This window comes from Phocoena phocoena, chromosome 10 (genome assembly GCF_963924675.1).
Source record: "Phocoena phocoena chromosome 10, mPhoPho1.1, whole genome shotgun sequence".
NCBI classification, from domain to species: Eukaryota; Metazoa; Chordata; class Mammalia; order Artiodactyla; family Phocoenidae; genus Phocoena; species Phocoena phocoena.
Window position 1 is genome coordinate 38,361,091 of NC_089228.1, and position 27,874 is coordinate 38,388,964.

General features: G+C 50.6%; 1 protein-coding gene and 1 pseudogene across 1 annotated transcript; one reads left to right on the forward strand and one right to left on the reverse strand.

Moving 5' to 3' along the window:
* The first annotated feature begins 1,334 nt into the window (after positions 1-1,334).
* On the forward strand, positions 1,335-27,635 carry TRAIP (TRAF interacting protein). Its single transcript, XM_065885505.1, has 15 exons — positions 1,335-1,432; positions 8,634-8,691; positions 9,195-9,278; positions 11,687-11,726; positions 12,332-12,459; positions 13,692-13,786; positions 14,287-14,400; positions 15,159-15,246; positions 15,999-16,088; positions 16,536-16,624; positions 24,292-24,447; positions 26,659-26,707; positions 26,977-27,126; positions 27,238-27,288; positions 27,510-27,635. The coding sequence occupies exons 1-15, from the start codon at positions 1,335-1,337 to the stop codon at positions 27,633-27,635; spliced, it is 1,416 nt and encodes a 471-aa protein (XP_065741577.1).
* LOC136129935 (small nuclear ribonucleoprotein G pseudogene) lies at positions 2,239-2,413 on the reverse strand (annotated as a pseudogene).
* Positions 27,636-27,874: the final 239 nt, after the last annotated feature.

Genomic DNA, 27,874 nt, shown 5'->3' on the forward strand with positions numbered 1-27,874 from the left:
CTCCAGAAATCCATGTGGGTGGTGGGTACTGTGCTGGGCGTGTGCCGAGGAATAACCTCTGGTCTATGTTCTGACAAGTCCTGTTGAACAAGGAGCCCTTATCTTAACTTAGGCGTAGACCTGGAACCCACCAAGTGCCATCCACCATAGGGAGAGACCTTTGGGCTTCCCTGGGTTGGGGAGTGGATGCAGGGTGGGCATTACACAAAGATTCTAGCCTGCCCTTTGTGTTGCTTCCTCTTTCCTGTAAACAACACCTTTGCTTTCCACATAGGCCCCAAGGACTTTACTGTGGGTCTACTTCAGGTGGAACAGATCAGCTTTATATTATGGGGCGCTCTGTACAAGGTTTTTTTCTGGGGAGACGGGAGTAACACTGCTAAAAATAATTAATCATGAAAACTCCTAGGAATACTTGTTCCAGCCCAGATCAGCCCAGGTGAACTTCACCAGGTATGCTGCTCTTTCTCAGAGAGGACCCCAAAGATAACTTCTCTGATGTGGGAATAAGAAAAAGGTTTGTTAGCCACTCATCTATGAAGCATCTGGGCCTCCAAAATTCCAACCCTACTGCAGTCCCGAGGAAAAACTTGATCCTGCTGAGAGCTAGGAACTAAAGTCAGGATACTGACCCTGCCACCTCTAAACTTAGGGATCATCAAGCTTTGCTTGTATAGAGCCAGGGTGAGCTTGAGGTGTCTGGACCTGTGTCCATCTTTCTAGGACCACTCAGAGCGGAAGGCTGAGAGGGTGGAGCGTTCTTTTGGTCTGGGAACTATGGGCTTCCACCATATGGTCGAGCACTGTCCAGAGGCCAGGGGACCCGCTCTCCATCGGGACCGTCGTCCCATTCCCCTACGGCCGCGGTCTTCTCGACTCCCCCGAAGTGCAGAGGAGGCTACGCCGAGAGAACAAGGCTGAGAAGCCCGTGCCCAGCGCACCTGGCACCAGCTCTGGCTTGGGACCAGTCTTGCCCCAGAAAGGGGCTCGGCCGGCGGCGCAGCTGCTCTTCGTGCCAATCCAACGCTGCGCTCCTGCGGTACCGGCTGTCTTCCCGCCAGCCGCCTGAGAATTACCGCTAACAGTTTCAGGCCCGCGCTCGGCCCCAGGATTCTTTACGGCCGGTGGCCCTTAAGCCCCGCCCCTGAGGGTTCGTCCAATCCGGACCCAACCTTCAGTCCGCGCTTTCACGTTCCTTGTTGCCACTTCCGATCCGCTCCCGGAAGTTGCGCTGGGGAGCCAAATTTGAAGCAAGCTGAGACGCGGAGGCACGGCCAAGAAGCTGAACCCGTCGGGTTTTCCTTGGCTACCTTGGCCACTTGAGACCAGTCATCATGCCTATCCGTGCTCTGTGTACCATTTGCTCCGACTTCTTCGATCACTCCCGCGACGTGGCCGCCATTCACTGCGGCCACACCTTCCACTTGCAGTGGTGAGTGACTGCTCTGTTGGAGCTGGGCGCTCGCCCCCGTACGGCTACAGGACTGTGGGGTGTCGGGCCTCCGGGCGACCCGACCCCGGAGCCCAGACTGGTGATGAGGACGGCGTTAGACGGAGCCCCACGAGAGTTCCTGACCTGGGCAGGCTTCCCGGAGGAGGTGACAGCTGAGCTGAGGTCGGGGGTACAGGATTGGTTTAATGAAGACAGAGTAGGGGTTTCTTTGACCGACTTGCAAAGAGATGTGATTTCAAAATTAGCACCCCGGGCAGAAATGAACTTTCACCACATTAGCGAGCCCTTTTGTTTCTTCGAGACCTAGTAGACTACTGGCTACCCGATTTCTTGTGGTTGGTTTGATGGTTTGGAATGATTCTGTCCAGAGTCATCTCGTTGGTCAGACACTTCAGTGTATTCACTGACCTCAGCAAACCCAAGTTAACATCGAAGGGTAAGGAGGTGCTTTCTAATCAAGCCGTTCTGTTGAGTGTGCAGCTAGTGGGGAGATTCCTCTAGCAGCTGTGAACAGGCTGACTCCGAGCTCCTTTTTTAATTGTGGTGAAATATGTGTAACATAAAATTAACCATTTTTCCATTTTTTTTACTATACACTATTTTATTATAGTAAAAAATATATAACATTTAACATTTTAACCTTTTAAAAACTTTTGCAAAAGTTTACTTAAAAAAAGTTTAGTATGAAAATGTACACAACCTGATTTTTATATCATCGTAAAACAGGCCCTTTGGAAAGGGAACACGTGGAAACAATTGATTTCTTTGGTGAACACAGCCATTGTTTATACTTGTTCCAAAACTTTTAACATGCTACTATTTCTTCATATTACCACCATTTCAGTATTGTTCTGTTGCCCAGTAGTTGCCATCTCCACACATTAACCTAAAGGGATCAAATTCCTGTAATATTCCTTGGACATGTCTGCCACCATTTAATTTCAATGATAACTTCTTCATAAAATTTTAAAATTTATCAGAAGGGTGTTTACTCAGTGAGCTTAAAGATGCCTTGCATTTTAACCTTTTTTTTTTTTTTTTTTTTTCGGTACGCGGGCCTCTTACTGCTGTGGCCTCTCCCGCCGCGGAGCACAGGCTCCGGACGCGCAGGCTCAGCGCCCATGGCTCACGAGCCCAGCCGCTTCGCGGCATGTGGGATCCTCCCGGACCGAGGCACGAACCCGCGTCCCCTGCATCGGCAGGCGGACTCTCAACCACTGGCGCCACCAGGGAAGCCCTTTAACCATTTTTAAGTGTACAATTCAGTGGCATTAAGTACATTCACAACGTTGTGTAAGCATCACCACTATCTATTTCCAAAACATTTCCATCATTCCAAACAGAGCACTGTATCCATTAAACAATAACTTTCCATTCTCCCCTTCCCACAGCCCATGGAAACCTCTATTTTACTTTGTCTCCTTGAATTTTTCTATTCTAGCTACCTCATATAAGTGGAATTGCACATTTGGTTCTTTCGAGTCTGGCTTATTTCACTAAGCGTAACGTTTTCAAGGTTCATCCATGTTGTAGCATGTTTCAGAATTTCATTTTTATGACTAAGTAGTATTCATTGTATGAAAATACCTCATTTTGTTTATCCCTTTATCTGTTAATAGACATTGGGTTGTTTCCATGTTTCAGCTACTGTGAGTAATGTTACTATGAACATTGGTGTACAAGTATCTGTTCACGTTCCTGCTTTCATTTCTTTTGGGTTATCCCCAGAGGTGGAATAGCTGGATCATACAGTAATTCTATATTTAATTTTTTGGGAAGCTGCCTTACTGTTTTCCACATCAGCTGCACCATTTTACATCCCCAGCAACAATGCACAAGGGTTGCAGTTCCTCCACATCCTTGCCAAAACTTATTTTCTGTTTTGTTTTTTTCCCATAATAGCCATCCTAATGGGTGTCTTCTCTTTTATTCTGTGTGTTTAAAGCTATCAGATTCCCTCTTAGCACTGCTTTTGCTGTATTACACAGTTTTGGTATGTTTTCATTTTCATTAATCTCATGGTATTTTCTAATTTCTCTTGTGATTTCTTCTTTGACCCATTGGTTGTCTAAGAGTGTGTTGTTTAATTTCCACACATTTGTTCATTTTTCTTCTGTTATTGATTTTTAGTTTCATTCTATTTTGATCAGAAAAGATACTTCGTGTGATTTCAGCCTTTTAAAATTTAAGACTTGTTTTGTGGCCCAACATATGACCTTCCTAGAGAATGTTCCATGTGCACTTGAGAAAAATGTGTGTTCTGCTGTTGTTGGGGGGAGTATATGTCTGTTAGGTCTGTTTGGTTTAAAGAGTTGTTCAAGTCCTCTATTTCCATATTAATTATCTGTATGATTGTTCTATCCATTATTGAAATTGTGGGGTACTGACATGTCCAACTTTTGAAATAATTTTTTTTTAACTTTATTTTTTTGGCTGCATTGGGTCTTCGTTGCTGCATTCGGGCTTTCTCTAGTTGTGATGAGCGGGGGGCTACTCTTCTTTGCGGTGCGGTGTACGGGCTTCAGTAGTTGTGGCTTGTGGGCTCTAGAGTGCAGGCTCAGTAGTTGTGGCACACGGGCTTAGTTGCTCCGCAGCATGTGGGATCTTCCCGGACCAGGGATTGAACCCTTGTCCCCTGCACTGGAAGGCGGATTCTTAACCATTGAGCCACCAGGGAAGTCCCAACACCTCCAACTTTTATTGGAGAACTTTTTGTTTCTCCCTTCAATTCTGTACAATTTTCTTCCATGTATATATTTCATATATATTTTGTTAGGTGCATATATGTTTATAATTGTTATGTCTTGTTGGATTGAACCTTTTATCCATATGTAAAGTTGTTCTTTGTCTCTTGTAAACATTTTTGACTTAAAGTCTATTTTGTCTGACAATAATGTAGTTACCTCAATTCTCTTTTTGTTACTATTTTTATTCTGCCTGAGAATCATAGGTTTCTTTAACTTGTGGAACAATTTCTTTAATCAGTTCTGGGAAATTATCAGCCATTATCTCTTCATGTATTGCCTCTATTCCATTATCTCTTTTCTTTCTATGTTAGTTTTTCATTTCTGCTATAACAAATTACAATAACTTAGTGGCTTAAGGAAACACAGATTTATTATTTTATAATTCTGGAGGTCAGAAGTCCAAAATGAGTCTTGCTTGGTTAAAATCAAGATGGAAGTGGGGCTGTGCCTTCTTTGGCTCATGGCCCATTTCTCCATCTTCAAAGTCAGCAGTGTTACATCTTCAGCTCTCTCTGTATGACTCCAATACTCCTGTTGCACTTACAGGGACCCTTGTGGTTACATGGGACACACCTGGATAATCTCTCTATCTCCTTAACTTAATCACATCTGCAAAATTACTCTTGTCATATAAGGGAACATATTCACAGGTTTCAGAAATTAGGACGTACACTTCTTGAGGGGAGGACATTATTCTACCTAACACTTTCTTTCTGGAATTCCTAGTTATATGTATGCTACACCTTATCACAGTATCTTTTATATCTCTTATCATTTCTCATATATTTTCCATCTTTCTAATTCTCGGTGTTTCCTCTGACCTATCTATCAATACACCAGTTCTTCAACTGTGTCTAAACTGCTATGAAACTCATCCATTGAATTCTTAATTTTGGCCATTTTTTTCAGTTTTAGAATTTCTGTTTGGTCCTTATTAAATTCTTTTTTTTTTTTTTTTTTTTTTTTTTTTTGCGGTATGCGGGCCTCTCACTGTTGTGGCCTCTCCCGTTGCGGAGCAACAGGCTCCAGACGCGCAGGCTCAGCGGCCATGGCTCACGGACCCAGCCGCTCCGCGGCATGTGGGATCTTCCCAGACCGGGTCACGAACCCGTGTCCCCTGCATCGGCAGGCGGACTCTCAACCACTGCACCACCAGGGAAGCCCCGGTCCTTATTAAATTCTGATATGTCACCTTTTATTTTCGAATTCTCTGCTGATATTTTCTTTCTTTAATTTTTTTTTTTTTGCGGTACACGAGCTTCTCACTGTCGTGGCCTCTCCCGTTATGGAGCACAGGCTCCGGATGTGCAGGCTCAGCGGCCATGGCTTACAGGCCCAAACGCTCCGCGGCATGTGGGATCTTCCCGGACCGGGGCACGAACCCGTGTCCCCTGCATCGGCAGGCGGACTCTCAACCACTGCACCACCAGGGAAGCCCTCTTTTTTTCTTTAATTTTAAAAAAGTTTTTATTTATTTATGGCTGCGCTGGGTCTTCGTTGATGCGTGTGGGCTTTCTCTAGTTGTGGCGAGCAGGGGGCTACTCTTTGTTGCGGTGCGCGGGCTTCTCATTGCAGTGGCTTCTCTTGTTGTGGAGCACTGGTTCTAGGCACACGGGCCTCAGTAGTTGTGGCTCGCGGGCTCTAGAGCACAGGCTCAGTGGTTGTGGTGCACGAGCTTAGTTGCTCCGCGGCATGTGGGATGTTCCCGGACCAGGGATCGAACCCGTGTCCCCTGCATTGGCAGGCGGATTCTCATCCACTGCACCACCAGGGAAGCCCTCTGCTGATATTTTCAATCTTAGTTTTTATTTATTCAGCATAATGTGTTTATTATGGTCTGTGAAAATCCGAATATCTTAAGTCTTTGTGGATATGTTCTGGTTTGCACTATGTAGTGCTTTTTTCCATGTATAACTATTTACTTAAAAAAAAAATTATTGAAATACATTACAGGGACTTCCCTGGTGGTGCAGTGGTTAAGAATCCACCTGCCAATGCAGGGGACATGGGTTCCATCCCTGGTCAGGGAAGATCCCACGTGCCGTGCCGCAGCCACTAAGCCTGTGCACCACAACTACTGAAATGGCACTCTGGAGCCCATAAGCCACAACTACTGAGCCCACGTGCCACAACTACTGAAGCCCACATGCGTCTAGAGCCCGTGCTCCGCAACAAGAGAAGCCACCACAATGAGAAGCCCGCACACTGCAAAGAAGAGTAGCCCCCGCTCGCTGCAACTAGAGAAAGCCCATGTGCAGCAACAAAGACCCAATGCAGCCAAAAATAAATAAATAAATAAATTAAAAAAAAAGAAATGTTACATAAAATTACAAATATAGGGCTTCCCTGGTGGCGCAGTGGTTGAGAGTCCGCCTGCCGATGCAGGGGACACGGGTTTGTGCCCCGGTCCGGGAAGATCCCACATGCCACGGAGTGGCTGGGCCCGTGAGCCATGGCCACTGGGCCTGCGCGTCCGGAGCCTGTGCTCTGCAACGGGAGAGGCCACAGCGGTGAGAGGCCTGCGTACAGCAAAAAAAAAAAGAAAAAAAGAAAAAAAAAAGTACAAATATAGGGGCTTCCCTGGTGGCACAGTGGTTAAGAATCCGCCTGCCAATTCAGGGGACACGGGTTCGAGCCCTGGTCCAGGAAGATCCCACATGCCGCGGAGCACCTAAGCCTGTGCGCCACAACTACTGAGCCTGCGCTCCAGAGCCCGTGAGCCACAACTCCTGAAGCCCGGGCGTCTAGAGCCCATGCTCTTCAACAAGAGGAGCCACCGCAATGAGAAGCCCACGCATAGCAACAAAGACACAACACAGCCAAAAATAAATCAATAAAATAAATAAATAAAACCTTTAAAAGTACAAATATAATAAGTGTGTAGCTTGCAGAATTTTCACAAACTGAACACGCCCTTGCAACCAGAATTCAGAACAAGAAACTAGACATCAGCACTCCAGAAACCTCCTCCTGAGACAGGCTGGGACCTGGGACACTGACAGAGTGCTTGCACTTGCACCTAGACAAACCTCTCCTCAAGCAACAGAATACAGAGAAACTATAGGGGACTAAAAATAACTACATGTGTGCAGCAGCTGGGGCAAATTACAAACAAAAAATACAAAGAGGCCAAAACCCAGCTGTCGCTTCTGAAGTGCCTGGAGCAAAAGCAGGGTACTGTGCATGACCCCTGCACATAGCACCACCAAAGGGGTGGGCAGACTACCTAAGCCACCCCTGTGGCTCAATCTGCCGACCCACCCCCTACACTCACCCCATTTAAGGAACCAGCTCCGCCCCCCCCCCCCCCCACAGTGAGCAAGCAAGGGCACCTGTTGCTTGTTTTTGCTCCCTCAGGTGCAGCAAAAGTCCCAATAAAGCCTTGCCTGAATTTCTCCTCTGGCCTCAGTTTCTATTGATTTAAAGAGTCCAACGACCCAGGTCGGTGCACTCTTTCAGTTACTCCCACCTGCCCGCCTTTCCGCCACACATAAGGATAGCCACTGTCTTGACTTCCAGCAACATAGATGTTTTGCCTACTTTTTTACTTTACGTAAATGGAGTTATACACAATATACCTTTTTTGTATCTGGCTTCTCTTCCTCAATGTTATATTTATGTAATTCATCCATAATTTGTTCTTAGTTGTAGACTCATTTGTTCTCATTGCTGTGTAGTATTCCATTGTGCATTGTTAGCTTTGTATTATATGTATTTGAAAAATTATTTATAGAAAAAAATTGAGGCCTAGGATTATGGTATCATCTTCCTGAAAAGATTCTGTTTCTCCCTGGTTCCTGGGGGTGGGATTGTTTACCAGTAGGAGACTACGTTTTGGTTTTGGTTTTTTTTGACTACGCTGCACAGCTTGTGGGATCTTAGTTCCCCCACCAGGGATTGAACCTGGGCCCTTGGCAAAAGCACGGAGTCCTAACCCCTGGACTGCCAGGGAATTCCCTAGCAGGAGACTATTTTAATTAAAATTTAAAGCAGATGGTGCATAGCTGGGCTGTGTTTTGCTTTTACTGCTACTTGCTTTTACCTCTAGTTTATCCTTACTTTAAAAGTGTACCCCTTTGGAGCCCTAGCTTACATGGGGGTATTATTACAACCCCCATCTCTGAGGGAGTCTGGCTTTGACTGTTGCTCCCCCATGCCCTGCTCCAAGCCTAGAAAGTTGACAAAATGGCAGCTCAGGGGTAGGGAAATCTAAGCCAACAGGGCCCAAAAAAGGGCCAGTTGGTTGGAGTGCTTGTACCAGTCAGGCCTTGTGGGATATACCGTCATGGCCTGTGGTGCTGCCCTCCTGGGTAGGCAGGCATTGGGTCGAGGAGGAGCAGGACAGGTGCTCTTCTGGTCGGGGTGGCTACCTGGTCTGTATGTCTCGCTCCAAGCCATGGCTCACAAGTCTGTTTTTCTGTTTCTCATTCCAGCCTAATTCAGTGGTTCGAGACGGCACCAAGTCGGACCTGCCCGCAGTGCCGAATCCAGGTGAGGGTGGTAGGATGAAAACACCTCAGCTAAAGACAGCTCCTTGCCAGGGAGCAGGAATGAGGAAAGAACTCTGAGGCTAAGCAATGTCTTTGACCTATTTGGACCCTCGTGGTTTGAGGCTGGTCGAGCCTCACTTGTGCTTTTGAGCGGCTCGGGAGGCCTGCTTGTGTCCAGAGATAGCAGGCGGATGGACTCATTGCCTGGGCCAGTCTTCACCTGGGTAGATTTGGTCTCCTTCCCTGCCTTTCCCCTGCAATGCCCAGCACCTAGAGTTGGGGTTTCTTTTGAGCAGTTACCACATGGGTCTGCAGTGACATGACTTCAGTAACCGCCAAGCTAGTGGCACCAGCTTGGGCCACGTACAGGGTTACAGAGGTCCTCTCACTCCAAGGGATGTGCTGTGAAAGGTTAGGCCTGAGATGGGTTAGGCTAAATGTACACCCTTATCCTTGCCCATGACCCAGCTGTGCAGTCATACTGTATCTTGTTCTTTCATTCAGGTCGGTAAAAGAACCATTATCAATAAGCTCTTCTTTGACCTTGCCCAGGAGGAGGAGAGTGTCTTAGATGCAGAATTCTTAAAGGTACCCAGAATTTATCTCATACTACTGAACCCCAAGCCCTCTGAGAGTTCACTTTCTGCTCCTACCCAGGGAGAGCACCTCGAGTATGGAGATGGAGTTCTGGAGGGAAGACTTGGTAGCGATTTCAAGGCAGAGGCTGAGAGAGCAGAGGACAAGTGATGATGCTACAGTCATTGGAGAAATACGCTGTTAGCGGGGAGGGGAGCCACTTGACTGTGAGCCCTCCCCTGGGGATTTCAGAGCAATTCTGACCATAGTTCAGAGTGCCTCTCCTGAAGTTCCCCCCCCTCGCAAAGGGTCTACAACCATCTTTTCAGTCTTCAGCCAGGGAATATGTGTGAACCTACTGTTCACAAACCTGCCTGTGCTTCAAAACTGCCTGGGGAACTTGGTATATATCCAGGTGCCTGAGTCTTTCTCAGAGCAGGAATGGAGGGCAGAGCCCCTGGAATCAAGATATGCAGCCAGGATAGAAACCCACACTGCAGGAGAGGATGGGTGGATTCCCTCCTACACTTATACTGCTTCCCCTCCAAGTGTAAAGTTTAGCTTTCTTTGTGTACAAAGGGATTGGTTTGGCAGAAACCTCTCAAATAAGTGGGATTGGGGTTTGCAAGTGAACCTGGACTCTGAGGGTTAATTTGCTGGGCATCTGTCAGATCAGGATTCATTTGGCCCTGGTCCCAGGGTGCTGTGATGTCCTTGGAACCTCACTGCTTCAAGAACGTGGAACTTTTATGCCTAAAGCTAACATGTTCATCGTCATGGTAACTGCTCCCAGTTTTAAGCCGTGTCCTCCCTGTGATAAAGGCAACAAAGGCAGCTTCATTTCTTTCTGGCCTTCTGAGCCAGATCTAGGAGACAGGGAGGCAAAATCTTGAGTAGTTTGGAGCAAGGGCTTGGAAGGTACCCTGCTTGGGTGTGGAAGGAGCCAGGGGACTAGCGGTAGCTTTGGGCTGGCAGCCATCCTCAGGTAGCCCGTGTGTGCCCTTCTCTACCCACCGCTTCCACCCCAGATGTCCGGCCTATTTGACCAGCTCGGCCACCAACAGCTCCTGCCCCAGAGTCCTGGGTAGAGAGTTTGACAACAGGGACTTATCCACGCACTGGGGCTAGGCCTTAGTATTGGTCACATGTGATATTCTGAGCCTTTTTTTTTTTCTAAACTTATTTTATTTTATTTATTTTTTATTTTTGGCTGCGTTGGGTCTTTGTTGCTGCGTGAGGGCTTTTCTCTAGTTGCATTGAGCGGGGGCTACTCTTCGTTGCGGTGCACGGGCTTCTCATTGCGGTGGCTTCTCTTGTTGCGGAGCACAGGCTCTAGGCGCATGGGCATCAGTAGTTGTGGCTTGCGGGCTCTAGAGCGCAGGCTCAGTAGTCGTGGCTTGCCGGTTCTAGAGCACAGGCTCAGTAGTTGTGGCGCAAAGGGCTTAGTTGCTCCACAGCATGTGGGATCATCCCGGACCAGGGCTCGAACCTGTGTCCCCTGCATTGACAGGCAGATTCTTAGCCACTGCGCCACCAGGGAAGCCCGATATTCTGAGTCTTGCGTTGACCTGGGAAGGGTAATCTGGAGGAGGATTTTTCTGGATTGCATCTAGCTACCACCATGAACCCTAGGCCAAGCCTTTCAGGTCTGCCGAACCTGGTTTTCCTGCTTATGGAGTAGGCATATCTCTTGTCCACAGGGGTGTTGAGTACATGGGACTCCTGAATGGGAGCTGGGCTCAGTTCTGCTTCAGCCTCTCAGTGGTTCTGTGGCAGTGGCTTCGGAACATATGCACGCACTTTGAGAGGCCCATTTGACCCTCACAACAGTCTGGTTAGAGCCTAGCGCAGGTGAGGTTTCATCCAGGGGTGCAAAGTTGTCCTGGTTCACCTACCTGTTGGATTCTGGGGCTGGAAGATTCATGGTGCACAGAGCCAGCTTGGAGCTTGGAGAGGGGCAGACCATGAAGCAGGCAGGACCCAGGGTGGAGGGAAGCAGTGGTGGCCCAAGGTGCTTGGACATCCCAATTCTGTGTCCCCAGTGAGTGCAGCTAATGCCAGAAAGGGTCAAGGCCAGCACAGGCCCAAGGAAGCGATGGAAGCCTCTGCCATGAGACTGACTGCACAGGCGCAGCTCCACTTCTTTTGCCCGTTTTATGCCTCTTTTCCTGTCCTAGGGTCTTGTACCTGAGATTATTTTCGTCCATTTTACCTACTTTTTAAAAAGGCACACAGAGATAAAGCAAGGTTTCTCTCTCCATTGTTGACTTAGCTTGGCCTTGAGGTGTGCAGGGTTCATGCTGCCCTGGGCCCATAGGCCTCCTTGTCCCCTCCTGGGGCTCCCCACAAGCCTTATGGGAGGCTGAGTGGAGGCCAGCTCTGATGCCTTCTTGCTGCTTATTGTGGGTATTGCCTTGCAGAATGAACTGGATAATACCAGAGCTCTGCTTTCCCAGAAAGGTGAGTTCCCAAGGGGCCCTGGGAAGCCCCTGACTTGGGTAGTGGAGGGAGAGGCCCTGGGAGGAAGGCCTCCAACCTTCTGGCAGAGCCAGGGGCTCTCCCTGCTTCATATGTCCAAGAGTCCTATCAGCTCTTGTGATTGGCAGAAAAGGAAAGGAAAGGGAGGTGACCGAAGCTGTCCACCTAGATCAGGTGAGCCTCTTCTCTTTGTCTGAGGCTGCTTGCCTAGGACCCGGGCTGGGAGGGGGCTATCTGATAGGACAAAGTATTTGTAGGTGAGGGTTCCACTGCCAAATTTGGCAGGAACTTGTTTGAGTTCTGGGATGATGAATTAACTAGACCCACAGGAGCACAGAGCAGTGAAATCTTTACTCAGGTAGTTCCAAGCATCAGAAAGAGGGTCTCATCCCCTGAAGGAAGAGACTCTGGCTGGGTGTCCCTGGTTTGGTGTCTGCCAGAGAGAGAAGCGGGCCACCCAACTTTCTGGCCTGAGACTTGTTCCTCACCTGGCTCTGGGGTGGTGTGCTGGAGCCCAAGGGCCCATGTTCTCATACTGCAGTGTGGACGGGCCTCTCCTCTCCCTCTATCCCCCACCCTTGCTCCAGAGAAGGAAAAACGAGACGGCCAGCTTATCATTGACACTCTGCGGGACACGCTGGAAGAACGCAACGCCACTGTTGAATCCCTGCAGAAGGCCTTAGACAAGGCTGAGATGCTGTGCTCCACCCTCAAGGTGGGTCCCCAGGCCTTGTGGACACAGATTGCTGGGGAGATATAGTTTTAGTCCTGGACTCATCACTCTGGGCTTGTCTTTTGGTTCTGCCTTGGTCAATACCTTGGTTTGTGCAATTGTAAAATGGAGGCAAATCCCATCTTCCCCAGGCTTCCCATGCTGTACCCATCCAGCCCATGAGAAAAAGGTCGTATTGCCAGCACTTATGGATTTTGTACTAGGTAGTTTCGAGAGGTGAGGCCTGCCCAGTGCTTCATGGAGGGGCTGCTCAGCCAAGACCTCAGTGAGGCTGGGCCGTGTTTCCAAAAGTGGTTTGTACTCCACTGACAAAGCCAGCCTGAAGAACCTTCCATTAGCACTCTAGTCCTTTGCTGGGCTGCTCTCTGGAGCCAGATCAAACAGCATCCCAGGGAGGAGCGGGGGGCCTTTGAAGTCGGCTGTGCTGAGCTGACCGGGCAGATCAAAGCCTGCAGAGAAAGTGGCTCTAGACCCAAATGAATATTGTATCAGCCTGGGTTGGTGAGCCTCTTGCTTTCCGAGGGGCATGAGGTGATTGACTTGAATCCACAATTGATATTCTGGCCTCGTAGGAAGGAGCAGTCCTTGCTGGATGTCGTTTGAAAGGGAAAGGGAGCCATCCTTGTGAACAGATAGGGCCCCAGGGTGTTCATTGTTTCTGTCTCTGCTTCGTGGCTGGCCTGGATCACGTGGCTTGGCCAGTGGGAAGGAAGGAGTGAACTAGCACCTGGCTGTTGAGCAGGAGTCTGCTGGCAGTCCCAGGTCAGAGATGAAGTGGCCAGGTACTGAGGGCAGCCTGGCCAGCTGCCTCTGGCTCAGCTCTCCTACCCCAGCAACTGTCCATAGGTCTAGATGGTGGATAGCGCAGCCTGGATTTGTGCTCCAGGCTTCTTCAGCTTCCTACACAGCAGGCCACAGGACCCTGGCAGCCCCCAGCAGGCCTATAGATCCTGGGAGTGGGCTGTGCCTATGGTAAGATGTATCTCAGGAGGAAGCAAACAGGGAGGTGAGGAAGCAGCTGGCCTAGGGCCTCTTAGCAGAAAAAGCACAAGCCAGCGTGGGGCCCAGGAGCCTTACCTCCTGGGGGTTGGAGCATACGCTTATCAGCATTTTCAAAGGCATACAGTTCTAGGGTAGTGTTCTCCCAGTGACTTTAGCCTTGGCCCCTGGGAGCCTCCAAGCAACAGATATGTAGGGGTACGTTTGCTCTTCAGAAGCAGATGAAGTACTTGGAACAGCAGCAGGATGAGACCAAACAAGCACGGGAGGAGGCCCGCCGGCTCCGGAACAAGATGAAGACCATGGAGCGGTGAGCTTGGATCTGGGGCCTGCCCTGTGCCCTTGCACCTAGGGCCCTCTGGGGCACAGCTCTCAGGACTTCAGCAGGGGCTGGCTCACCTCTGTAGCTCAACTCTCCATAGGCCATGGGGGGCTCAGGCTAGCTGAGTATGGGCACAGGTCTTACTCAACCTCTATGGGCTCCTCTACTTTCTATGGGGGCTCTTGCCACACTCCTCCCTGTCCCTGTTGCCTGTGGCCAAATGACCTGGCAGGGGTTCTGTTCCAAGAACCTCTCTCTGGGGATCCCTGACCTGAGGCTCTCTGTCAACACCCCTTCTTCCTCAGCAGCATCGCTGCAGCTGTGCTTAGCTCTGCTGTGGGGCCTTTCTTTGGACAGACCTGCCTGCTGAAGCATCCTAGCAGCTCAGGCTGTCACCATAGCAACGGCAGCAAAGGGAAGCAGAGCTGCACTGGGTATCTACCCATCAGCCTCCAGATTTTAAATGCCGTGGGCTGGGTGTTTTTCAGAATTGAGCTCCTACTCCAGAGTCAGCGGTCCGAGGTGGAGGAGATGATCCGTGACATGGGTGTGGGACAGTCAGCGGTGGAACAGTTGGCTGTGTACTGCGTGTCCCTCAAGAAGTGTGTACTCTGGCCTCTCTATCCAAGCCCAGGAGCTAAGCCATGGCACCCCAGCCATGCCTCTCCGTCTGTTGCCCATCTCTTGTAAAGCACAGCAGGTGGAGTTAAGGGGCAGGCTCTGGAGCCATGCGGCCTCAGTTTGAACCCTCACCCCTTTCACCATGTGGCCAGGAGCCAATTTCTTAACCTCTCTGATCCTCAGCTTCCTGAATGGAGATAATAATACCTTGCCTCACAGGATTATTGAGAGAATTGACTGTGAATTATAAGTGTTATTTCTAAAGACGTTGGCACAGCTTTCTGAGCCATGAGCCCCATCATGATATCTGGAGCCTGTTTCCTATTAGCACTGTTACTGATCCTGCCTGGCTTGCATCAGAAACTCAGCTCAGATGTTTACTACAATGGGTGTGAGGTGGGAGAAAAGGGACCACTTGGCTGACAGGCATGGAGGATCCCAGATGCCTCGTGTAGGGGTCAGGTGGTATAGGGGGCCTCGTAGTGGGGCCGGGGCTTCCTGCACACGCTCTCAAATCACCAGTACCTGCAGGCAGGCAGGGAACAGAGACTCACCAGCTCTCCTTGCATTGGGTGCCAGACCCTCCACAGCACCACCTGGTCCCCTCTGGGCTCAGGTGTCAGAGTAGGAATCAGAAGGGCTGAGGGCTTGGGCTGGGCTTTGTGTTTGGTTGGTGCTGTGGCTCAGTCTGACCAGCAGGTGTCTGGTGCTGACATGTCTTTCCATGGCCCCTTTGTAGAGAGTACGAGAATCTAAAAGAGGCACGGAAGGCCTCAGGGGAGCTAGCCGACAAACTGAAGAAGGATTTGTTTTCTTCCAGAAGCAAGGTAATTCAGTGGGGAGCTGACAGTGAGGGGAGAGGTGGCTGTCCTTTTGTCATGCTCATGTGTGTCTCCTAAGCAAGGCCATGGGGCTGTTGGATGACTCACAGAGGCTGGTTTCTGATCCTTACTGGGCATTGACTCTGGCTACGTGGCTTGTCCAGTTAGGGTGGCAGATCAGGCAGGTATTCCCCCAGCCTCTGCACACTTCTGTTCCTCTCTGCTCTTCTGGGTACCTCTCAGCTGGCTGGAGCACACAGGTCCCAAATGTGACAGCTTCAGGGGCCTGTTTTTTGTTCCAGGCCCAGAGTATGAGGCCTCTTGTTTGGGGGTATTTTTTGTTTTGTTTTATTTTGTTTGTTTGTGTTTTTTGGCCATGCCGCTTGGCTTATGGGATCTCAGTTCCCCAGCCAGAGTCTGAACCTGGGCCATGGCAGTGAAAGCCTGGAATCCTAACCACTAGGCCACCAGGGGACACCCGGTAGAAGGCATCTTGGAACCTGATTCAGTCAGCACAGCAGTTTTTATTTCTGGGCATGGTGCATCCATGGGCAAGTGTGTAGGAAGTAGCCCTTGCTCCTGGGCAGCTCCAGATGGACATTGCCGGACTAAGGTCCAGCCCCATGGAGCTAGGGTCTCCCTCCCATGTTCCCAGCTCTTCTGGACCCTGGGCTACCATGAGCTGGTGTAGCAGCAGGTGCAGGCAGGGCACATGGGCACCCCTTGGTTCATCCTTTTCTCCTTACACTTTCTTGTAGTTGCAGACAGTCTACTCTGAACTGGACCAGGCCAAGTTGGAGCTGAGGTCGGCCCAGAAGGACTTACAGAGTGCTGACAAGGAAATCGCAGTGAGGGACATCTCTGGCCAGGCGGGAACGAGGGGTGGCTTATGTGCCCTCCAAGAACAGGGCTGGCCAGTTCTGCCCGCGAAACCTTGCACCAGTCAGTGGTGGTGGCTCTGGGATCCCTGCATCCTCCTGGGTCAGGGTGGGTCAGGACATGTGCCTTGGCCCTTGGTCTGGAGCCGGGGCCTCCTCAGCAGAGGACAGAGAGCACCTGGGTCTTCCTCACAGTCTGTCCTGTGCCTACATCCTTGAGACCACCAGAGTAGGGGCTCCACCAGAGAGGGGTTCTGAGGTCGGGTGGTCCTGGCCTCCTGAGCCTGATATTTGGGTTTCGGGCCTTGTTCTGTTCCCAGTGGGCTTGCCTTTCGTGTGTGGTGCTCAGTCCTTGGCAGTCCCTCTGGACTTGGTGCCTCAGCGGCTCTTTCACTCTCTTCTCTTTCCTTCCCCAAGAGCCTGAGAAAAAAGCTAATGATGCTGCAGGAAACCCTGAACCTGCCACCAGTGGACAGTGAGGCTGTCAACCGCCTGGTTTTAGAGAGGTTTGTTGACCCTCTGGGGTGGTGCAAGAGCTATAGGCTGGAGGAGCTCCCTGGTAAGGGTGTCCTCACTCTTCCTGGCTTTGTGGGAGTGGGTGGCCCATGTGGGCCTGAAGGCTGTGGACCCCCTGCCCTGGGAGATAGCCAAGATTTAGCTGGAAAGCAGCTTTGAGGTAGATTCTGGGCTCTGACAAGGAGAGGCCAGGGGAGGCCAGAAAGTACCTAGGGCTGGTCAGAGAAAGGGCAGGAGCACCAGCTCAGGGCATCCTGTTTATGGAATGGCTCACCTAATGTATCCGTCTGCCCCAGGTTCTGAAACAACCACGGAAATACTGTAACTCTCTTCTGGTTCCAGGAATATGCACATTAAAGCTGCCAGCAGAGGGAGCCAGAGGCAGAGGGATGGGTGTCCTCCTCCCCAGTGTTCCACAGAAGCCAATGGGCTGAGAGGGTCCTCAGGGCAATCTCCTGCCTAGCAGCCCTCCTGATGGTCCAGACAGAAAACACAACCCAGCAGCCCAGCCACTTTTTTTTTTTTCCCCGAGCCACGCGGCATGCAGGATCTTAGTTCCCCAATCAGGGATTGAACCCATGCCCCCTGCATTGGTAGCGCAGATCCTTAACCACTGGACCACCAGCATAGTCCCCAGCCACTTTTTTTTTTTGGCTGTGTTGGGTCTTTGTTGCAGTGCATGGGCCTCTCATTGTGGTGGCTTCTATTGTTGCAGACCATGGTCTCTAGGCACGTGGGCTTCAGTAGTTATGGCACGCAGGCTCAGTAGTTGTGGCTCACGGGCTCTAGAGCACAGGCTCAGTAGTTGTGGCGCACAGGCTGAGTTGCTCCGCGGCATGTGGGATCTTCCCGGACCAGGGCTCGAACCCGTGTCCCCTGCATTGGTAGGCGGATTCTTAACCACTGTACCACCAGGGAAGCCCCCCAGCCACTTTTATTTGAGCCACTTTTTTTTAATTTAACTATTTATTTATTTAGGCTGAGCAGGGTCTTAGTTGCAGCGTGAGGGATCTTTACTTGTGGCATGCAGTCTTCTTAGTTGCAGCATGCGGGCTGTTAGTTGCAGTGTGTGGACTTCTTAGTTGCAGCATGCCTGTGGGATCTAGTTCCCCGACCAGGGATCGAACCCGGGCCCCCTGCATTGGGAGTGTGGCATCTTACCCACTAGACCATCAGGGAAGTCCCTTTGAGCCACGTTTCAACGTTGGAAACTCATTATGCTCCCTCTTCCCCACATCCGCTCAGTTGCTAGAGCCTGCCCATCTAACTTCTGTGGTGCCTTCCTGACCCTTTTCCTTGCTCCCACCTCCGTGTGAGACTTGTGACCCATCACCCCACTCCTCCCCCCTGTCCTGTATAGCAGCCCCAGGGCATCATGCCACTCCCTTGCCAAACATCTCCCAGGACCCTCGGCACTGGCCTCAGGCCCTCATGGAGCTGGCCTTGTGGGCTGCGGTGGATATTCAGGCTTCAGCCAAATCACACTGCCCAATGCAGCAGAACACCCCTTGCCTTCCTGCTCCTATGTCCTCCTGTGTTTCTGCTCTTCTCCACACTGAAGTGTCAGCTGCCCTGTGGAGCCTTCCCTAGTCTCCTCAACAGAAATAAGCTCACCGTCCTCTGCACAGGTAGCACTTCTTATTCAGATGCCGTCAGCTGCTAGGGTCCACAGAGGTGCTCTAGAGGCTTTCTGGAGCCTGGTCTACCCCCTGTGTACACACCCGGCTGTGAGTAGACCGGGAGCTGCCTCCTGGTCTGTGTCCCCACCATCAGCTTTCTCACACACACGCTCCTTCCCCCACACCATAGTACCCGGTCAGCATCTGAGGGGGGCAGTGAATGCATGCAAGCCAGTTTCCTCTCATTCTCCTACCTTTCATTCCTCAATCTTTCTCTTTCCTTTCATATCTCAGGTCCTCCAGTGTTTCTTTTTTTTTTTTTTAATTATTTAATTTATTTATTTTTGGATGCGTTGGGTGTTCGTTGCTGCACATGGGCTTTCTCTAGTTGCGGTAAGCGGGGGCTACTCCTTGTTGTGGTACGCTGGCTTCTCGTTGCGGTGGCCTCTCTTGTTGTGGAGCATGGGCTCCAGGCGTGCTGGCTTCAGTAGTTGTGGCACGTGGGCTCAGTAGTTGTGGTGCACGGGCTTAGTTGCTCTGCAGCATGTGGGATCTTTCTGGACCAGGGCTTGAACCCGTGTCCCCTGCATTGGCAGGCAGATTCTTGACCACTGCGCCACAAGGGAAGCCCCTTCCAGTGTCTCTTTACAGAGCCAGGGCTGCCTGCCTGCCCCAGTTTAGGTCTGAGGGCTGTGGGAGTGTGATGGGCACATGACTCTGTGAGGTCCAGCCTGTGGCTGATTTTGACAAACTGAGCTCTGTTTCTGGTCTCTCCTACCTACTCTACACTCAGAGTCCATCGGCCCAGCCACCTTGGAAGCCCCAGGTAACATGAAGGCTCTGTCAGGAGCTTGGCAGGTATAGTACCCACCCTCAGGGAGCTGTTAGTCTCAGTGACCATCTCATGTAGATAGACCTTTAGAACCCAACCTGAGTCAAGGCAGAAAGTAAAAATCCTTTTTTTTAGGATATCACTCAAGGCTGCTGTCTGCAAGCTCCCCATCGTGCTCCCTCCACTTTCTATTCCATGGGCCTTGGTGTTTCCATGCACTTGTCATCTGTGTCTGGTGTCTACAGTAAGGGGGAGCACAAGCACAGAGGCTTCCTCTAGGTGCCCAGGGACTTTCCATTCCTGCTTTTGCTTACTTTCTTTTTATTTATTTGTTTGGTTGGTTAGTTGATTGCACTGGGTCTTAGTTGCAGCACGCAGGCCCCTTAGTTGCAGCTTGCATGCTCCTTAGTTGCAGCACGTGGGCTCCTTAGTTGCGGCAGGTGAGCTCCATCATTGTGGCATGCGAACTCTTAGTTGCGGCAGGTGAGCTCCATCGTTGTGGCATGCGAACTCTTAGTTGCAGCACGCATGTAGGATCTAGTTCCCAGACCAGGGATCGAACCTGGGCCCCCTGCATTGGGAGCTTGGAGTCTTATCCACTGCGCCACCAGGGAAGTCCCAATTTCCTTCCTTTTTAAGGCTGAATCAGCAATCGCATTTTAAATTTGCACACATTCTTTCTTGCTCGCTGAATACGTCCTTGGCAAAATATGCTATCCCTTGTTTTATGGTCTAGCATTTTCATTTCTGTCAGGGCCAGTGTTTGCACATCATGGCCTTTCTCTTGGACTTCCCTCTCATGCTTGGGGGTCCTTGGCTGCCTGTGGCCCTCTGAGGAGGAGTAACAGAAAGGTGTCCTGGGAACCCAACCTTTATGGGCAGGGATTGGGGGAATGTACAGTCATCTGGTATCATGTTGAACCTAGGTGCAGAGGGATTTGCTGTCAGGTCCAGTACTGGCTGCCGTAATATCCCGTGGATGGTTTGCAGGTGACTTTAGGAAAGGCCCTTCTCATTCTTGGCCCCAGGTAGCAGGCTCACTTCCTGGTGCTCACTCCCTGATGTAGGGAGGGGTGGCACCAAGATCGCACCTTCCATCAGTACCCCCATTTTCAGGCTTGTTTAATGCATCTGTAAATCCAGGTCTTCCCCGCTCCTCCCTTGCATCCGTAGCCCTCTCCTGGTGGGTTCTGGCTATTGTGTAAGTCTCCTATCCCCTGGCCATGCCCTCTCCCAGATTTTTGTGGAAATCTATGGGTACTGATGATGGCTGCCCATTCCATTTGTTGCAGTAGGGTTATCCTTCACTCCTGTCATTTTAGGGTGACCTCAGGAGGTAGCTATCACCCCCAACCACAGAGGAGGTGTTTGGAAGACCTCTCTCATGGACCCCAAGAGCCCCTGACCTCCAAGCTGAAGGGAGTTGGGGAGGCCTTTGCTTAGGGTAGGCCTGCCGGTTGCCATGAGTTCATGGAGGACACACTGACTAACTCCCGTGCCACACAGGTAATAGGTCTGCCCAGGGCCTTGGTTGAGTTTTGGAAAGAGGGGTGTCTTGCCCCAATTCCTGAGTCCTCTGGCATGAAGCCCTGTATGTTGGCCATGGGTGACTATCCCAAAGATGATGGTATCACCCAGGAGGACCTAAAGCCAGGCCCTCAACCAGTTGGGGGGTGTATATGGCCACTAAGCTCTAGACTCTTCCACCTTGTCAGACAGACAGAAGGTGGGAAGGAAAGAAAGACCATTGGCAGGAAGAAAAACAGGGTTCGAGCTTATAAAAGAAGAGGGATTTACCAGGAAGTGTCTGAGGGAACAAGAAATGTGTTCATATGAGCCAGATGGTGTGGGGGAGTGAGGGAGGCACTGAGAGAACCTCCTGAGTCTTGAATTTAGTGTTGGGGATGGCCAGGAGGTGTGAGTGAAAAAGACTGGCTTGGCTTGAGCCAAGGCTGGGCACATGCCATGAACACCACTGGGCAGGGTCTGAGGCAATGGCAGCAGGAAGTCCTACCCTGAGCCACCTGGAGGGCAAAATGGCTCTCATAGCCAGACCCTGCCTGCCTCCTGAGTGCACCTCTCTTAACCTGGACCTGGACTTGCTGAGGTTGGTAAAAAGTGGCAGAGTAACAGATCTTACAGAAGATTGGCATGGGGCTTCCCTGGTGGCACAGTGGTTAAGAATCCTCCTGCCAATGCAGGGGACACGGGTTCAAGCCCTGGTCTAGGAAGATCCCACATGCCGCGGAGCAGCTAAGCCGTGCGCCACAACTACTGAGCCTGCACTCTAGAGCCTGCGAGCCACAACTACTAAAGCTCGCATGCCACAACTATTGAGCCTATGCTCTAGAGCCCCTGAGCCACAACTACTGAAGCCCACGCGCCTAGAGCCTGTGTTCCACAAGAGAAGCCACCGCAGTGAGAAGCCCGAGCACCGCAATGAAGAGTAGCCTCTGCTCACCACAACTAAAGAAAGCCCACGAGCAACAACGAAGACCCAATGCAGCCTAAAATAAAAATAAATAAATAAAATAAAATTATTTAAAAAAAAAAAGATTGGCATGAGTGGTCCTGACTGCTGCTTTATGCTGTGGTTCCCAGAGTGGGAAGCAAAGCAATGCGTGAAGTTGGTCTGAGGTGGGTCTATGCAGCCTTTGCTTCCACCTACAGGCAAGGAAAGGGTAGAGCTTCCAGGGGTCTGGCCAGGGAAAGAAAGAGAGAGTCCAAGCTTCCCAGATTGCTTACCTACCCAAGTCAGTGCAGGTAGTTCCTTTCCTCTGATTTGCACACCCCATCTGGCTCCTGGCCAGAGACTAATACGGCACAGCTCATCCCTCTGTCCCTGAGTAGTGACAGTAGGGCTGTGGGCAGCTCTGAAAGGCTCCTGAGGGAAAGAGTGGTCTTGGGGCTTCCCCTGCCACTCCCCGGAGTTCTCTGATCACAGGAGCTGGGGAGCCCCGCCAGGTCTGGATGGGCTAGAAAAAATCCTGTTGGCTTAAATTTTCTAATAGAATTATACCCTTCCCCCATTAAAAAAAAGTAAAAACACATTCATTGTTGAGAATTTGGAAAATATGGACTTATCCCAGAGGTAGTCACCATTGACCAGTGGAAAATCCCTTCAAGTCCTTTTTCTGTATGTGGTAGAGTGGGGGATGTGTGTGCACAAGTCATGTGATTGTACTATACATAGAGTTTTCTTTGGGTTTTTTCCCCCAATTTTATTGTGGTAAAATATACATAACATAAAATTTGCCAACTTTTTTTTTTTTTTTTGGCTGCATCCGGTTTAGTTGCGGCATGCGGGATCTTCTTTGTGGTATGTGGAATCTTTCACTGTGGCGCGCGGGCTTCTCTCTAGTTGTGGCGTGCGGGTTTTCTCTCTCTAGTTGAGGCACGCAGGCTCGGTAGTTGTGGCGCATGGGCTTAGTTGCCCCGCGGCATGTGAGATCTTAATTCCCCGACCAGGGATCGAACCCGCGTCCCCTGCATTGGAAGGCGGATTCTTTACCCCTGGACCACTGGGGAAGTCCCTTACCAGCATTTTTAAGTGTACAGTTCAGTGGTATTAAAGATGTTCATAAGGTTGTGCAACCATCACCAACATCTATCCCCCGAATTTTTGTCTTGTAAAAAATGCTATACTCATTAAACAGTAACTCCCCATTTCCTCCCCCTCCCCCTCAGCCCCTGGCAACCACCATTCTCCTTTCTGTCTCTATGGTCTTGACTACTCCAAATACCTCATGTAAGTAGAATCATACAGTCTTTTTGTGACTGGCTTCTTTCAGTTGGCATAATGTCCTCAGTGTTCATTCATGTTGTAGAATTTCTTTGTTGAAGCTGAATAATATTCCATTGTATGTATATACCACATTTTGCTCATGCATTCTTTTGTAGATGGACTCTTGGCTTGCTTCCACCTTTTGGCTATTGTGGATAATGCTACTGTGAACACGGATACACAAATATCTCTTTGAGATCCTGTTTCCAGTTCTTTTGCACATACACCCGGAAATGGAATGGCTATATCACTTGATAATTCTAGTTTTAATTGTTTGAGGAACTGTCTTTCTGTTTTCCACAGTGATTTAATCACTTTACATTCCCACCAACAGTGCACAGCGTTCCAATTTAAGAACATTCTCACCAATAGTTGTTATTTTCTGTTTTTTTTTTTTATGGTAGCCATCCTAATGAGTGTGAGGGGTGTCTCATTGTAGTTTTGATTTGCATTTCCCTAATGATTAGTGGTATTGGGGGTCTTTTCATGTCTTCATTGGCCGTTTTTTGTGGGGGGTGGTTTCTTTTGGCCATGCTGAGGCTTGTGGGGATCTCAGTTCCCAGACCAGGGATTAAACCCGGGCCACAAAAGTGAAAGCCCAGAATCCTAAACATTAGGCCATCAGAGAACTCCCCTTTATTGGCCATTTATAAATCATCTTAGGAGGAATGTCTGTTCAAGTCCTTTGCCCATTTTCGATTGGGTTATTTGCTTTTTTGTTGTTGGGTTCTAGAAGTTCTCTATATATTCTGGATTTTAATCTGTTAATAGATATATGATTTGCAAATATTTTCTCCCATTCTGTGGATTGCCCTTTTACTCTATTGATAGTATCTTTTGATGCGCGAAATTTAAAATTTCTGCGAAGTCTAATTCTTCTGTTTTTTCTTTTGTTGACTATAGAGTTTTGTATTGCTTTTTAAATTTAACATGTGAGCACTTTCCCATGTTATTAAGTTTACTCTCTAGAAACACTACTTTAATGTGTATATCATATTCAAGCTATGAAAGTACCAGCCCCCTAGGGGAGTCATTTTGACAGTTTCTAAGATTGTGCCATTTGTCATAATAAGTAGCACTGGAAGGGACATCCCTTTACTTCAGTCTGTGGTCACCTCTCTGATAGGATCCTTGCCTTGCATTCTGAGAAATGAGGCTACGTGAACAAAAGACCTTTTAGTTGTACATTTGGGTTTTGTGTGAGTTTTTGCTTGCTTCCTTTCATGTCTTCCAGACTTCCACTGTGTGAAGGACTAAGCCAAGTGGTTTTTTCTGTAGAGATTTGGGCTTCCTTGCAGGATGGCTCTAAACCAGGTGTGGGCTCCAGGCCCCTGGAGCTGAGCCATCTCTGATGCTTGAGGGGCTTTTGTCCTTCTGGGCTGCCACTGTGGTCTTAATTAACCAGGCCATCTCTGCCTATAGCCCAGCTCCTGTGGAGATGCTGAACCTGAAGCTTCACCGGCCAGCCTTCGGCGATGATATTGACCTCAATGCCACCTTTAATGTGGATACTCCCCCAGCCCAGCCCTCCAGCACCCAGCATGGCCATGCCAAGAGGCTCTTCCCAGAGAAGGCACAGTAAGTGGTAGCCCCTGGCCCTTCCACAGCCTGGAGGGAGGATGGCTAAGAGATCTCTGCAGGTCCTACCCTAATAGCTCTGAGTGGCTGACAGGGCAGTGAGGGTCACCTGGGCTTGGCCATGGCAAGCACAGCTACATTTCTGCCCTCTCCTGAGTACTTAATCTGTACAAAGCCCTTCTGTTGCTTGTCTCATTAATCTTCACAATCACCCTTCAAGCAAAGTTGGGGATGTGAATTAGAGAGAACATGGGGGTCCCAGCAGGGGCAGGTCTGGGCTGATGCTGTTGGGAGGCAGGGTGCTCCCAGTACCTTGAATGGGCTCGCTGGAGTCTTAAGTCAGGGACTCTGAACTTCCTCTTCCATTGTGTGCCCCACAGGCTCATGCTTGAGGCAGGACCATATCAGACCATGGAACCAGAGCCCTACCACTTAAGGAGGTAGCCCACAGGGGCAGGCATGAAAAGCTATGAGGAGCTGCAGTGGTATGGGTGGGACCTGCACTATTGGTACAGTGGGACTGGGAGTAGGGAGGCTGTCTCCTTGGCCAGGCAGGCCACTAGTTCATCATGGAGACAAGAGCTACTCCTGTACATCCATGTAGGTGTACGCTGCTCAGGTAAGGGAGTCAGGCTGAGCAAGTTTTTTCTCAATCAAAGACTTTGGACATGAGAGAAAGAAATTGAGATGTTAGGCAGTGGAGGTAGAGGAGGCCCAGGGAGAGGACAAAAGGGAAAGCCAGCTGGATTTTCCACCCCTCCCCAGACTCAGGGGCAGAGGCACCAGTGCTGTATAGGGCCAGGCCTGGTAGCAGTGAGAAACAAACCTAGAGCATGTGGGCTACAGTCAGGGGGCCTATCAGTGCCTGCTCGGTACTCTGGCTTCCTCTTGTTGCCTCTTTAGCTATAAAGCTTGAAAGTGGGCACCTGGGGCCTGCAGGCTACCATACCTTTTAGAGACATTTCTATCATCTTCAGTGCCTGTGAGGGGGGTGAGGGAGCCCAGCCTCCCCAGAACCAGACTTGCAAGTGGAGCAAGAGGAGATTCTTCCCATGGTCATCATGTGGCATCACCACAGGCTATGGGGGCAGGAGCAGAGGGGTTCAATATTTGCAGGCCCTGATCCTGCCCCTGTCCTTATGGCTTTGAGAATCCACAGGGTCAGCCTTAGGTCACCATTCTCCCACTCTTCTGGGAAGATATGAGAAGAGGGTATCCACCTGCTAGGGTCCCCAGGAGTTGGATGGAAACACTGGGTCCAGCTCTGGAACTAGGAGTGGCAGACTAGGGCCTGGGGCCATGATCTGTTCTGCCCCAGACCCTACCTGCACAGATTTATCTAGAGAGATGGCCTAACCCTGTGTTCTGAGAGTACTTTACGGGCTCTCTAACTTACTGAGGGTCCTCTGGAGGTAGTGACCCCTCTCTGGGCAGATGGGGCTAGGCCTGAGCTCATTTTCAGGGCATGAGTGGCCTTCCTTCTGAGGGTAGTGAATTTGTTGGGCTCTCCAGCCCCACATACAGCCCAGGATGTGGTGAGGTGACTGAGAGCCCATTAAAATCCAGAATGGTGAGTGGAATTGGTTTGTCCCTGAGTAGAAGCCACAAGATTAGAATATGGCCCAACCTCCCCTGCCTCCACCACTCTGGTGGCTGTGGATATCCAGCTGTTCACAGACCTGCTCTTGGGGTGGGGATTACTGAGGTGCCTTGCCCAGCACGCAGCCATGCCAGCAGCCATGCCACGCGGTGGCTCCCCAAGGGGAATGTGCTGAGCCTGGTTCGCCTGCCCCCCACTTTTAAAAATATATTTATTTGTTTGCTTGTTTGTTTATGGCTGCGTTGCGTCTTTGCTGCACGGGGGTCTTTCTCTAGTTGCGGCGAGCGGGGGCTACTCTTCCTTGCGGCGAGCGGGGGCTACTCTTCCTTGCGGTGCGCGGGCTTCTCCTTGTGGTGGCTTCTCTTGTTGCAGAGCACGGGCTCTAGGCATGTGGGCCTCAGTAGTTGTGGCTCACGGGCTCTAGAGCACAGGCTCAGTAGTTGTGGCGCACAGGCTTAGTTCCTCCGCAGCGTGTGGGATCTTTCCACACCAGGGCTCGAACCCGTGTCCCCTGTATTGGCAGGCTTAACCACTCTGCCAACAGGGAAGTCCCTCACCTACCCCTTATGTCTTGCTCACCTGCCTCTTGTCTTCACGTTTTGCTCTTGCAGTTCTCCCGTTCAGGACGTTCTCAAGAAGATGCCCAAAGGCCCCAAGCAGGTAAGGCTTCCCAGAAGAAGCTTAGGCAATCACCCTCCAACTCTGGCCGGGACTGAGTATGAATCTGGTTTTCTGAGAGGTCAGGGTCTTGCCAGAGTCCTCTCACCCCTGGAGGACTGAAGCACTTTGGAGCCACCCTGGGAACCCTACTCACTGTCCTTCCTCCTGATGAAGCATCAGAGATCCTGATCCTATTCCAACGCACCTCCTACCCTCCTTGTTTGCTGCCATCCGGCTTATCAAGCCTGGCTCTGGGGTCTCCTCTGCAGGAGTCCCAGCTCTTGCTGGGTGGCCAGCGCTGTCTGGGAGAGCCTGATGAGGAGCTGGCTGGTGCCTTCCCTGTCTTCATCCGGAATGCTGTCCTGGGCCAGAAACAGACCAAGAGGACCAGGGCAGAGCCCTGTCGCAGCACAGATGCAGTGAGTGTGGTTTCCTAAAAGTGGCAAGTGCCAGCCTCCTTGGGGGTGGGGCTGGGTGGCCAGCCCCCTAGCCCATTAGCCTGGCCCACTCACCTCTTCCTTCTGCTTTAGGTAAGGACTGGCTTCGATGGACTTGGAGGCCGGACAAAATTCATCCAGCCTGTATCCTTGTTCTGTAGCATTGGGCTGAGCTGAGCTGTGGCGCCCACAGCATCCCTCACCTGTACCCCCAGACCCCAGCCCACCAGTGGCTGCAGCCCCAGGTGTGCAGAGCCAGACCTTACTCAGTATAGCAGGGCTGCCCACCACCAAGTCTGAGCCTTTCCTGCCCTGCATTCCATTCTAGTCCCCTCTTTAGGCCTCTTCCTTGACATTTCCTTCAGACTGACACGACTATGATCCGCTCACTGCCCGTTAAATCCAAGCCCAAGGCCAGGGCTAAGCAGAGACTGGGGGCCAGGGCAGTGCTCCCTCCCTCCCAGGCCAAGCTGGACACCTTCCTGTGGTAGTGAGAACAGTGAGTCTGATCAGTGGCCAGATACATGCCTCTGACTTATAGGCCGAGGACTGCGGACTGGCTCGGCAGATGGTTTGCGGGGCATGGCCCCTCTTCTAGGACCAGCCCTGAGGACAAGGATAAACAAGAAGATGGGGGTGAAGGTGAGGCCCAGAAACTGTGCTTTTCCTGCGCACACACCCTGCCCCACCCCCCATCATACTGGGTCTCCCTGTGAGAGCTGATGTGATC